General features: G+C 41.3%; 2 protein-coding genes across 4 annotated transcripts; both read left to right on the top strand.

The window, feature by feature from the left end:
- Positions 1-2,290: 2,290 nt before the first annotated feature.
- On the top strand, positions 2,291-6,232 carry ino80e (INO80 complex subunit E). 3 transcript variants are annotated; one of them, XM_080471190.1, is made up of 8 exons: positions 2,291-2,356; positions 2,644-2,726; positions 2,806-2,876; positions 2,956-3,008; positions 3,108-3,189; positions 3,993-4,113; positions 4,436-4,534; positions 4,985-6,232. In XM_080471190.1, the coding sequence occupies exons 1-8, from the start codon at positions 2,329-2,331 to the stop codon at positions 5,189-5,191; spliced, it is 744 nt and encodes a 247-aa protein (XP_080327316.1). In that variant the 5' UTR covers positions 2,291-2,328; the 3' UTR covers positions 5,192-6,232. The 3 variants fall into 3 exon arrangements, with proteins under 3 accessions (XP_080327316.1, XP_080327318.1, XP_080327317.1); XM_080471191.1 differs by having other exon boundaries at positions 2,296-2,356; positions 2,644-2,720; positions 4,985-5,814; XM_080471192.1 differs by lacking the exon at positions 4,436-4,534 and having other exon boundaries at positions 4,985-6,129.
- A 721-nt stretch (positions 6,233-6,953) lies between these two features.
- Positions 6,954-12,668, top strand: LOC308115058 (uncharacterized protein). The gene is made up of 3 exons (XM_080472400.1): positions 6,954-7,626; positions 9,144-10,148; positions 11,836-12,668. Exons 1-3 carry the CDS (start codon positions 7,315-7,317, stop codon positions 12,352-12,354), a joined length of 1,836 nt encoding a protein of 611 aa, XP_080328526.1. The 5' UTR covers positions 6,954-7,314; the 3' UTR covers positions 12,355-12,668.
- Positions 12,669-12,856: the final 188 nt, after the last annotated feature.

Genomic DNA, 12,856 nt, shown 5'->3' with positions numbered 1-12,856 from the left:
CGACGAGGGGTGGGAAAGAGGCAGATGACTGCAGCTGCCAGGAGAGCTTGCTGCCTGGCTGGATGGTTGGCAACAACGATTTATGGCTGCAGACTGAGGAGAGTCTATTTCTGTCCACCGGTGTCTTTGGAAACAACGAGAGAGGCAGTCAGCCTGCCAGCCAGCAACCTCACCATATATATGTGTTTCATAATGGCAGATGTTTTGCCAGGAAGGGACACAAAGCTAAAATATTTTTGTGAGGTGGATCTCTAACATCTGAGGGGCTGAAAAAAAAAATGCACTACTGTATTTCTACAGCATTGCTTTGGAAGCTGTGTTAGGGGATGCTGTTTGGCTCTCTGTCCCCTGCTGAGTTTCATATTGTCTGAGAAGGGGGTGCATTCGTTAAATCCAAAGTCAGCATTTCCCTGCCCTTCAAGGAGCATTATCTGTATCCCACTGCTCATCTACAAATATCTTATCTTTTTAATCTCCCCAGGATCTGCCCACTTAAATTCTAAACACATGTTTGTTTTTTTCTGATGTCTTCCTCCCCCACAGTCATGCAGACTCTCCACCCCCTGGTTTCCACACAAGAGGGGGCCCTGGCTATTGGCACAGGGTATGTGCACTGAAGCAGCATCTCTGCAAATGTTGTTCATCTATAATTCATGGTGCTGGGTCCTGGCGAGTCACTATGCTGAGCTACGGTTGAGCAGAAAACTACAGTATGCGGCAGGTGGAGGGGACACCGAACGAGCGATTCTGTGAAGCATGAATGTTGCTGCATGAAGTCATGAAGGCATGGAAACAGCAATTCAATAACAATTGAAGTTGTTAATAACTACTGTCAATCAAATATGAACAGTGAATTCTTGCTTCGTCTTTATTACATTTGGTACAAAGAAACAAACATGATAATATCACTTGGGCTATATAGAATAGGTTGGATGGATGGATGGATGGATGGATGGATGGATGGATGGATGGATGGATGGATGGATAGATATTTTAAAAACATGACAGACTCCTTGTCCCTTTTCTGACTGAATTAATTATAATACATCCATCCATAACTAAACACTCTCACAACAGTACAGGCTTAAAAAGAAAAATGATAGTAAAAAAAAAAAGTTAAAAAGCTAATGTCAGTTGTGATATAAAATATACATCACAGAAGTTTGCTGTACACACGTATGGCTACCGGGACAAATGGCTTCCTGAACCTCTCAGTGTTGCAGCACATGGAGAGGAGTCGGTCACCGCGGTGGCTTCTCTAAGCAACCACAGTGCGGTGCAGGGGGTGGCTACTGTGCTTGAGAATGACCTGCATCGTGGTCGTCATCCTCTTCTCCACCAGCTCATGGACAGTGTCGACCCCCTTCCCCATCACTGACACACACTTCCTGACCAGTTTGTCCAGCCGGTTCTTTTCTCTGGCCGTCACACAGTTGCCCCAGCACACAACAGCAAAAAATAGTGCACTTTAAGAGAAACGGCATATAGTAGTGGTCGCCAAATGACAGATTAATTGAGAATCAATATTTTAGAGCTGAATGGAATTTCATGAGTAAAAATGTTGACATATAAATAAGATTGAAGACGGCCTGTCAAAATCTGAGTGGTGATGAATGGCACGTGGACACGTGTATCTATTCAAAAGAATTACCATAGAAACTAAATAAAATGTGGTCAGATTACATGATGGTGCAGTGGTAAACACTGGTGCCATACAGCAACAATGGTGTACTGACAAAATCTTGTTGTTTGGTGGAACCTTTCTATGTGCTATTTGCATCTTCCCCCTGTGCTTGTATGTTTTCTCTCCAGTTACACTGACACTCACAGCCAAAAGACAAGCTTGTAATGTTAGGGGATGGCTCGAAATCACCCATGGGTGTAAAACCTAATGTTTGCATGTCTCTTGGCTCTGAAAAACTTTTTCTGTCCACTGTAACATACCAGTGGTTCAGAAAATTGATGTATGTTGCTGTATGAATCTATATTATCCCTTTTAGATTTGAATCTGATAAGATAATATAAGATAACATTACCTGAGTTGAGTATTAATTCAGATGTACAATATTCAAAATATACAAATATGAACATCTACCCATTCAAATAAAAATGGTATAATACTACTACTCTATATAATAATAATAATAATAATAATAATAATAATAATAATAATAATAATAATAATAATAATAATAATAATAATAATAATGAGCTTGTTTGAGTTAGTCAGGATAAAAGAATGTATTTAATAAATAATAAATAATCTTTCAATAACGCGCTCACACAAGCTGTCGCGTGAAAATGACGTCGCGGAAGTAAACAAAGAGCATGTCGCACAGACAAATTCAATCAAAAGGTAACCGACTGGCTTTTAATGATCAAATAACCTCTGTATTTCAGGTCATGCATGAGTCTGAGAAATACTCGTGAATATTTACTTTCCAGGGGTATGCTAGAGCTTCGGTTTTGTGTATTTTTCAAAATAACCGACCGAGCTAACATTTGTATCTATAGCATCGTTAGCTGAGCAGACTGTTTCATCGTGTCAGTTCCTCACTACAGTGAAATCAAGTTGTTTCACGCACAAATTACTTGTTATAAAATCAGTTTAACTGCACGTGCTATTGTCCGCGTGTCTTGCAGAGATGAACGGTCAAGCAGACGTCGAGGTTGACTACAAGCGAAAATACAAGAATCTCAAACGGAAGTTGAAGTTTCTGGTTTATGTGAGTGTTTTCCCTTCGAGCAGCTGGTGCAGCACGGCCGATGTGTCTGTCTTCACGTTTGAAACGTTTTGTTTTGCAGGAGCAGGAATGCTTTCAAGAGGAGCTGAGGAGGGCGCAAAGAAAACTCCTCAAAGTTTCCAGAGACAAGAGGTGAGATCGTGTTTCAATTAACCGTGAAACGACTTTTACGTGAAAGCTGTAAATATGTGTTTCTATGTGTTTTTGTCAGCTTTCTCCTGGACAGATTGCTGCAGTATGAAAGGATCGATGAAGACTCATCAGGTGAATGTGAAACTTTCTGTCATTATAAATAAAAACAAAAACAACGTAATCTAATGTTGTCTCTCTAGAATCACTGAATTATGTGTTCTTGTCATCCAGATTCTGATGCAACAGTTTCTTCAGAAAACAGTGAAGGGGAAGGACCCAGAGAGAGGGAAAGAGAACGAGAAGTAGCAAAGAAGTAAGATTGAGATTTAAATAGGTGAACATTTTCTATGGCATTGAACTACATAACCTGCTTTTACTAAACTGTTTATTCTCACAGTACATTATATGGAGCAATCATCTTTTCACTCTATCTTGTTTTTCCTCAAATCTCATTGCTGGTTCACAGAGGGGAACCTGATAGTTATGCATAATTACCCAGATAAAAATGAAAATTTTCCACTAAGAAATTGTATTTAGTCCCCTAACTGTGAAATCAGTAGATATATTTCAACAAGTCAACACAACAATAGTCTAGTAGCACTCTCTCCTTGGAGTGAGAATGTCCATGGGTGCAGGTTGAGTTTGCATGTTCTTCATGTTTGCTTTTGCACAGGAGTTCCACAGTCCAACTATAGATGTGGGCATAGGTGTGAGTTTTTGTCAACTGTCCTGTCTTTCTAATATCTTCCAAAGTGATGACCTGGCCCATGGTGATTTTTTTTCCTCAAATATTTTGTTTTGACAAAGTAGAATTTGCATGTGTCTTTCTGTGTTTGCCCTCTGATGGACTGGTGACCTGTTATGTGTTGCCCAAAGCCTGTGAGGTTTGGCTCCAGTTTCTGCAACTCTCCCTTGGATAAAATTGTATAGCAGCTGGATGGACAGATAATGCCCTGTCTCCTGTCAACTCCAGTAAATTAAAAGCTGTACTTCTATTCCTAAGATTATATTTACTGCTTTACGGTATGTGCATTTTTCCTTTATCGTAGATAAACTATACCTGACTGTAACACAGAAGATATTTTTCCTACTTGACAAATCTTTTTCTCTTTGCAGGAGAAAAAATATCCCCGGCGCATGCCTTCCTTCATCATCATCATCTCCACACCTCTCCCTCCTGTCCCGTGCTGGTGTAAATGCCCTGCAATCATCTGGCTCCGGGCCCTACCTCAACACTGTGAGTTTAACTCTCTTTCTGTGATCAACAATGCTGCCATTCTCATCTTGTCATCTGCAAACAGTTGCATTGTTTTAATTCAACATCATTTGATTACTTTATCCTATTATTCACAAGTCGGTTATATCACTTCGTTTTTGGTTTTTTTTTCATTTGAGACTTATAATGCCTTCACTGTCTTTGTATTTTTCATTCTTCTGTGTATGTTTTTTTTATTTTATTTTATTTTTTTCTGTCTGTCTTTTTCACTGTTTATGTGAATGCGTGCGTGCATGTCTGTGTGGTCATTTGACAATCTGGGGCCTGCATGTATGTTGGGCAGATGCCCTTTCCACCAGAGTATCTGGCTCCTCCAGCTGAACGAATGAAGAAAGAAAGAAAAACAAAGACGCCTAAAAACAAGAAAGAGCCAACGGGGAAGGTGAGAGAAGAGGAGACATAAGATGTTTTATATGAGAGCAATACAAAAAAAATTTACCTCGACACAAATGGGAGTGTATCTTGTTTAAAGATGAGGGAACAGAAGGCCATAATCGGTTGCTTTAGTTTGTTCAGGAAATTGAGTGTGTCTGCTTGCTTTTGTTTTCCTGAAATAATTTCATCAAACATTTGGTTGAATGTTGCACACAGATACTGTAATTTTGACCTGTTAAAAGACAGCTGTCTTAAAAAAAAAAGATCCCTCAAGCCATGTTATTGTTGGCACTTCAATGATGTGACCTCCCGGCCAGTATCTCATACACATGCTTCATGCTTTGTCTTGATTTACTCTGTGCATCTCTACTGCAGTCATCCATTCACACTGTTCTCTGAACATACGTCCTCTGTGATGTTATTCCAGGAATGTCTTAATTTAGTTAAATCTTTTCAGGTTGTTGCACCAATGACTGCTAATTACCCATCGGGCCCTGCGGCCGCTCCATCAGCCAGTGGGCACTTCAGCTGGGTTCCCAGACAGATGCTGAGCGGTGATGCAGCTGAGGAGGAGGGTGACAGCGATGCAGACAGTGACAGAGGAGACGAGGACCGAGGAGAGGGAGACGAGGCAGAACTCGTCATTGACATACCCAATGAATGAGCCTGGGTGTGTGTTTTAAGATATTTACAAACAGGGGACATTGGTTTAAATCTGTGAGCATGAGGCTGAAGTATCATAGTTGACTGAACTTACATTTGTACTTGGTGAGTCCTTCAAGCTGATAAAAGGAGAGAACACGCCCTCCTGTGGACTAAAGCTAAAGTGCAGCATTGCTATGGAAACAATATTCTTAAAGGTGTGATCGCCCAAACTTTAGCTCAGGGATAAAGCAGTTTGAAAACTTAAGAAAAGCCAGCACCACTTTTCTGATTGGGTACTTTACTCCCCATGCAGTATCAAAGCCTTTGCTGATAAATTTGTGTAAACATTGTACAAACTGTGACGGTCATGTGGGTTCTCCATACAGATACTTCTTGTTTTTATTGTCTAACCATCAAACCATGTTTTATTGTTTAAAGAACCAATCCAATTTAAACTGTCCAACTGTGTTATAAATGTTTGAATGTTTCATATGTGCTGACGTATTTGATCATATTGTAAAAAAATCTAATGTTTTTCTTTTCTAAAATTGCATATGAGATGATTTGCTTTTCCTTTTTTCAACTTGTATTCCAGATGAAAATATTATTAGTTCAGCACATTAAAAGTTTTTATTTAAAGCTAAATTTTGCTGACCCCCCCCCCCCCAATAGATTGCACTGATTCTATTGCTATGAAAAACAGGTTTGACTATAAATGTGACGTCCAGCTCAGGGTCTTGAAGCTGATCGTGGGCAAAAGCAGGAAACATTGTACAGGTCGCCACTAAATCACAGAACACACACAGAGAAACCTGCATGCACTGGGGGAACATGCAAGCCCAACCCCGACTTGAACTAGGGACATTCTTGCTGTGAGGCAAGTGTGCTAACCACTGCACCACTGTGAAATACTTATAAATACTGGGTTGTCTGACCTGATTACCCACCCAAAACATCACACCCTGATACTCTCATTCCAGAGTTGTGCTGTACTCAGTCGAGTATACTATAGTGTGTGTCAAACCCAAAGTATGAAACAGGAAGAGCTTGTGTAAACTTCACATTGGTGGTTTTCTTTGCTTCCTTAACCCCCCTGCAAAGGAATCCTTTGCCAAGTGTATCCCAGGGATTCACTTGGCTTGTGTTGGTTGTAACTCATAAGCAACAAAACGCAGTCGGTCAGGATTTCAATTTTTCTGCATGTCTCAAAGAACTGTGGCTATTTTTCTGTTCAGTCTCAGACACACGTGCTCTTTTATGTTGTAAGAAATCATGCCTGTTGCTGATTTTGCTACATAACGATTTGGCATCGCAGCGTCAGCCCCAGCATCAAGTCCCAACAGGCATGCTTCTAATATTTTGGTAGGCGATGTGCTATTGGTGAGCTGTGAAGGGGACTGTGTTTTGCCTCAGCAGTTGGAGTTCAAGAATCGCTGCACTTCGGGTCAGACAGTGACCCATATAGCTGACACTGTCAGGATTAAGTTTTAATGAGGATTTTATGCACAGGCCCTGGTAAATTTAGATCATACTTTCTTGAATTCATTTGGAGTGTTAAAAGAAAATTTCTGGAAGCAATTCAAAGCAACACGTTTACAGAATCGGCAACAGGAGTTATCCCAAACAAAAGTTTGTCAATCAAGTCTGCTTGTACAACAATTAGTGTTTAGGAATGTGGACTTACTGGTATTTGACAGCTTTTGATGGGTGTGTTGAGTTTGTGTGAGAGTTAAAGGCGTGACCACAGGGAGCATAGAAGGGAGGGGTGAAGGGTAGGTACAGAGGCAGAGTCACAGAAGGTGGAACTGACTGAGGGGGGCGAGGCTGTCAGGGAGAGGGAAATGAAGGAGTAAGCAAGATTGTGCCTGCAAACACAGATTCACTCTCTCAGAGTAAAGCTGACATTTAACAGAGACAGGCATGGTCGCAGACGAACTGGAGGAGAAAACAAGGAGCGGCTGAGACAAACAACAAGCCGTCAGCGGGCAGACCTCCGCCACCTTATCTTTTCCATCTATATACGGAAACCCCTGGATAATTTATAAGCCTCTCCCTCTCACTCTGTGAGTGTGTGAGAGAGAGAGAGAGAGAGAGAGAGCGAGAGGAGGAGGAGGAGGAGGATTTGCTGAGCTCACCATCACCATGCTGTGTCCTGCTGCTGTCAGTGCAGCTGCTGCGGCTGTCTGGCTGCTGGCAGTATTGGGCCCGGGCCTGACTACTGCAGCTGAGGACGACTCAGAGCCGGGCTTCACCCTCTGCAGCCACTGCTTTTACAGACAGACGCCTCCTCAGGGAGCCTCTGCAACGCCGTCGCTGCGCCCACTCTGCCACGGCCTGCCGGGGGGACAGGCGTTTGCCACTCTGTCCAGACCGACCTGTGACACAGCTGTCTACTCTGCCTACTCTCTCAGCCATGGATGGACGCAGGGGGAGGGGGAGGGGGGAGAGCTCGTGGTAAGGACACATCTATCACATTGCTTGAAACATCTCACTCTAGATGACGGGTTTAATGACGTGAGGAAATGTGCAAAATCAGCATTTGTGTGGCAGAATCAGTGAGATCTTACTTTACGTCTTATGTGATACATTTCAGAGGAAAATGCTGCTCATTTACATACATTATCCATCAGCTCAAAAACTTTTTGTTCAAACAAGTGATGTGGACGGTAACTCCTCACAACAAAATGATTGTGGCTTTTCATGACTAAGTTTATGTTGGTTATGTTTTAATACTTGTCTGTAGCTAAAAATGATGCAGATATTCAGCTTTCCACTAAAGCGAACTGTATGAAATAATGGTTTGATGCAATTATTTCTTCTATAAACTCATCATCCACATTCAGGATCAATGGATGTAAACATAAGAAAAGACTAAAAACAAGATACTCATCCTTTGAGTTATTGACTTTTTTTTTCCATATCAAATATTTGTAGTTTGCAGAGCAGTGAATCAATGCAGCGAATAGTGGAAGCTCTTCATAGCTTCTGGCTAACTGTTGAAACTTTGCAACTTACACTGAGGGCAAGCTAAAACCTACAGTGACTCAATACAACAGTGGCCTTACTTAACTCTTACATATTGCATCTTTGTATAACAATGTAGAACACTGCAACACCTCCAAATATTGCTGCTTGTCTGTCACCCATATATGAATTATATACTGCTTTATCCAATCCCAGCCTCAGTGTGCTGGAACCAATCCCAGCTGACTATGGGTGAAGGCAATCCACACCCTGGACAGAGCACAAGTCCGTCACTGGGCAAACCCCATACAGACAATTTCACAGTCACCACATTAACTTTAATTAAATGCTTTCGAACCGTGAGAGGAAACCTGAGAAAATTCATGCAACGCGCCCAATGAGAACATGCAAACTCTGCACAGAAAAGCTCAAAGTCTGGACTCAAGCCAGGCTTTTTCTTACTGTGAGGAGAAAATGTGAACCACTAATCCACCGTGCAGCCCCATTTCATTTCTTAGTGAAAGGAAGACACAATTTTCTTTAGATTTGAGATTAAAAGTAGTTTTATTTGTTCAATAATTGAAAAGTTACACTTGGTAAGATTTTTCTTTTTTCTTTTTAAGTTTAATTCAAACAAAGATACTGATTTGCATACTACTTTTAACAATTCATTCGATATAAACATTCAGTAGAGCTTAGTTATCTCAATTTTAAAATTGTCATCAACAGAGAATATAAAGAACTATAAACACATTTATGCCAACAAAAGAAGTGAGCCGTACCAAAAGAAAAAAGAAATCTCTCAGATTTACCAAAGAGAGAAATATTCCTGAGTTTTGTTATATTTTTAGGTTTGATAATGAAAATGCATCATGTATTGAAAATGTTGTGCATATAGCACCAGTCATTTAACACGCATACACGTATACATGCATGTACTTCTATATTTTCTCATCCTGGTACTTAACATGTATGAACCTGATTTATTTTGACTGGTTTTCTCCCAGACAGATGAAGATGAAGACAACATTAAAGTAGCAGTGCCAGCTCTTCTCAGACGAGGCAAGGACCCTTCTAATCCTGTCTCGCCCAAAGACTCCCCTGTTGAACAATGGGACTCGGCAGTCAAAACACTGGTCCAGTCAAGCGTCTTTCCCCAGTGCAGCACCTTGGGGGGTGATCTCTACATCCTGACAGGGGCGGGGGGACTCGGGGCTGCTGAGGATGCAGATGAGGCGTGTCAGACGAGCCCACTGTGGTCTGCAGTGTGCTGCACCGCCCCAGAGGGGAAAGGTGGCTTCAGTGTGGGGATAATCAGAGATGCAGAGGAAGGAGAGAGGCAAGTGAGTGTGACCGAGCTGGGGGAGATACTGGGAGTGTCAGAGCTGTTCTCCGAAGGCTGTGGGGGAACAGACGAGGCAGCTGTTGCAATCACACTGGATCTCTTCAGCAAAGCGTATTCTGGAAGTGTCAAAAAGACGGAGGGAGATGCTGCTGGTGAAAAAGGTGATACCGATTTGGATTCAGGCTCCACTTACAAAAATGCAAATGAGCACGCTCAAGAAAGTTCAGAGGCAGCAACCTCTGAGGAACAGGCGGCTCACGTTGATACCCAGTCAGGGGAACCCGATGATACTGAGGCAAAGACACAGAAATATTATTCGGCTGATGCTCAGTCAGAGGAATCTGATGACACTGAGGCAAATACAAAGAAATCTTTTGCCGCTGATGCGCAGTCAGAGGAATCTGATGATGCTGATGCCACCCAAAATTCTTCATCGGATGGAGCAACTTCTGAGAGCAGACGGGACACACAGCAGGATGAGACACATTCGAAAGCTGCCCGGTCAAAGTCTTCTGAGTCGTCAGGTGACAAAGAAGCAGTAGTAGAAGAACAGGAGACAGACACTAATTCCAGCGGCACTGTGGTCTACATCCTCTCCACCACCATGTCCATCCTCAAAGCTCCCCTGAGGCCTATCTTCTCCAGAATCACAGGTTTTCCTGGACAGGTGATGACAAAACACACGCTTTAAACTTTACAGCCCTTCATTCTGATTAAAGTCATAGAGATAACAAGCAAAGTGACCTGTTATGAGTAAAACTCTCGAAAGCTAACAATTCTCTTCCTGCAGTCCTATACGATATGTTCATGACACATAGCAATGAGTCAAACTGTGGTGACCAACCGTTCAGTGATGCATTTAGCAGCAAACACAATATCCTGATATTTAGATTCACATACCTAAAATGTGCACTTATCTGTGGGTTTAAGTAGACAATTGAAGCATATGTGTACCTCACCTCAGTATTTAGCTTGTTCATTTTTAACTTCTAACAGTGAAAATGACTTCTGACATTTGCTTATCAGCTGTGTATTCAGCTGATAAGCATTTGATGATAATTATCTAGTATCCACGTGGCTGAAGGACTCTTAAACAGAGCAGGAAGACGCTCATCATCCATGTGCTTGTTTTGTTGACAGGTTAAACAAGACATGACAGGTATAGATTTTCTTCAAAGGGCAAATTCTTACTTTTACTTGTAAAATGATCCTGATTCAGTCCCTTTAATTATAAAGTTTGCTACAAAAGCTCTACTCTTACATAAGTGAATGTTGCGTATTCATTTGCCGATTTTATTTAAAAGTACTGATTAATGAAGACAATTAGCTGAAGCCTGACAAAAAAAAACAGACTGTGAAGTTGAGTTTATTTGGAATAATTTTGTACTCGGCATTTACATAGATTTTCTCCTATTAAAAGAGGCGGCTGGTAACAGAAAGCAAGTTGGTTGAGTTCTGTTGTTACATGTAAATGTTCTTATCCAGCTTCTCTTATTGGAGCACCTCATTCCACTTTGCCCCTCCTCTAGTCTGGAATGAGGTGTGGCCCAGAGGCGGGGTTGACTTTATACGCTGTGTGGCCTCAGGTCTTTCTGTCTTTTTAATCTTCCCACTTTTTATAAATAACTTACCCATTGTTAGACACATGACACAAACAATCTCTCACTTTCAGTCAGAGCACCCGATTGTTACATTTATTTATTAAATATGGAATTAAATTGAAATATTGTGTTACCATTTTTGATCATATGCATTTAACACATAAAACTAAAACAGATGGGAGAGTCCATCAAACAAACACCCACTGAGTCCTATAAAGTTGTCTTAAGAGTAGCTTAATCATAAGAAATTCTGGAATTGTATCTCCCACTGGCTCAAAAAAGGTTTTAATGTCACATAATAAAATAATTGTGTTAATTATCATTTGCTATATAATGACATTTTTAATGTATCAGTAAATTACATCCTCTTTTCTCCTTTGTAACTTTGTTTTTATATTTGAATACAAAATCTTTTGCAAATGGTATCAGTAATATTTCTAGTTTATTTAAGGTATTTAATGTCAGCTTGATCAGTTTAATGAATGTATGTCTGTAGTTCCATGTATGGGGAACCTTATGGGTCTGGACCAACCTTTGCTTACATGTAAAATTTGTAGAAACAGATGGGAAAATTTGTGGAACACAAAGAAGCTCTTATGGCGAAGGAAATTTGCAACATTGCTATCATTGGACCAAATCTTTTGATCCTTGATCTTGTTATTTTTGTTCACTTTGGCTCCAAAATCATCCTTCATGAACAACATTGCATTGTATCTCAGTGATGTGCCTGATGAAGGTTCTGTCTGGTTTTAGGTACTTTACATTCTTCAGGAAGACGCTGGAGTCCTCTCCGCTCTGCCGGGAGACACCTTTAACCTGTTCCACCTGCTGACCTCTGACTGCCTGTCGTACATGCGCTCGGCAGCAGAGACGCTGTTTGGAATTGGAGACAGGTGCTTCTGCAACGCTTACTACTGCACCTCCTTCATGGCCGGGGCTTTGCTGAACAGCTGCCACACTGGGGTCACGGGCATGGGCACTCTGGCTGGAGACACGGCGGGGATTTTTGGTGATGCCCTGGGTAATGCTTGGTGGGTGACGAAGCACTGTGGAGGACAGCTGTGGGAATGGAGCAGAGGTTATGTAGGAACTGTGGCTTCAGAGATGGGAGGTCAAACTCAAGCTGTAGGTGGAGGGATGTTCAGGCTCTTTTGGTCAAGTGGTGGCACAGTGTGGAAAGTATTTAGCCTGGTAGGGGGCTTCATTTTTGGTGTTGTGGACATAATCTTTGGTGCATTTAGAATCGCATTTGGGCAGGGAAATGAAGAATAAAAGAATAAAAAAATATATAAATGTTTTTTTTTCTCTAGGTTAGATTTGTAAATTTCTTCAGAACATTCTAGAGTGACGTTGAGCAAAAAGTTGATGTCATTTTATATACTTTAGTTGTGATAGATGCCAGATATTTTTGAATTGTGTGGTGAATTTCAAATGCCTCAACCTTTACTATGGCAGTTCCGGCTGAAGTGACCTGACTTTATGTCCACTGTGCTCATTCGTCAACATTGCTGCATCTGTATATTTTGAATAAAAGTTAAGCTCACCAAAAATTCCTAAAAGGGAATATTTGCCTGGACCTTTATTTGTATACATTTTCTCAGCTCCTGTTCTTTACTTATATCTGCACTACAGCATTATACTTTAACTACATCCATCCATCCATCTTCTTGACCACCTTGACCTATGTAGTGTCACAGGGCACTGGAGCCATTGCCAGCTAACTATTGGCAAGGGCAGGATACAACAGAGAGACCGAAAACAACACACACTGACA

This window comes from Lipophrys pholis, assembly GCF_963383615.2.
Source record: "Lipophrys pholis genome assembly, chromosome: 9".
NCBI classification, from domain to species: domain Eukaryota; kingdom Metazoa; phylum Chordata; class Actinopteri; order Blenniiformes; family Blenniidae; genus Lipophrys; species Lipophrys pholis.
This window is presented reverse-complemented; position numbering and strand designations above follow the sequence as displayed.

Coding starts and splice junctions, on each gene's coding strand:
- ino80e (XM_080471190.1), top strand. CDS start 2,329: ATGTCGCACAGACAAATTCAATCAAAAG. Junction 2,877..2,955: donor AAAGTTTCCAGAGACAAGAG/GTGAGATCGTGT, acceptor TGTTTTTGTCAG/CTTTCTCCTGGACAGATTGC. Junction 4,535..4,984: donor AGAAAGAGCCAACGGGGAAG/GTGAGAGAAGAG, acceptor AAATCTTTTCAG/GTTGTTGCACCAATGACTGC.
- LOC308115058 (XM_080472400.1), top strand. CDS start 7,315: ATGCTGTGTCCTGCTGCTGTCAGTGCAGCTGCTGCGGCTGTCTGGCTG. Junction 7,627..9,143: donor GGGAGGGGGGAGAGCTCGTG/GTAAGGACACAT, acceptor GTTTTCTCCCAG/ACAGATGAAGATGAAGACAA. Junction 10,149..11,835: donor TCACAGGTTTTCCTGGACAG/GTGATGACAAAA, acceptor GTCTGGTTTTAG/GTACTTTACATTCTTCAGGA.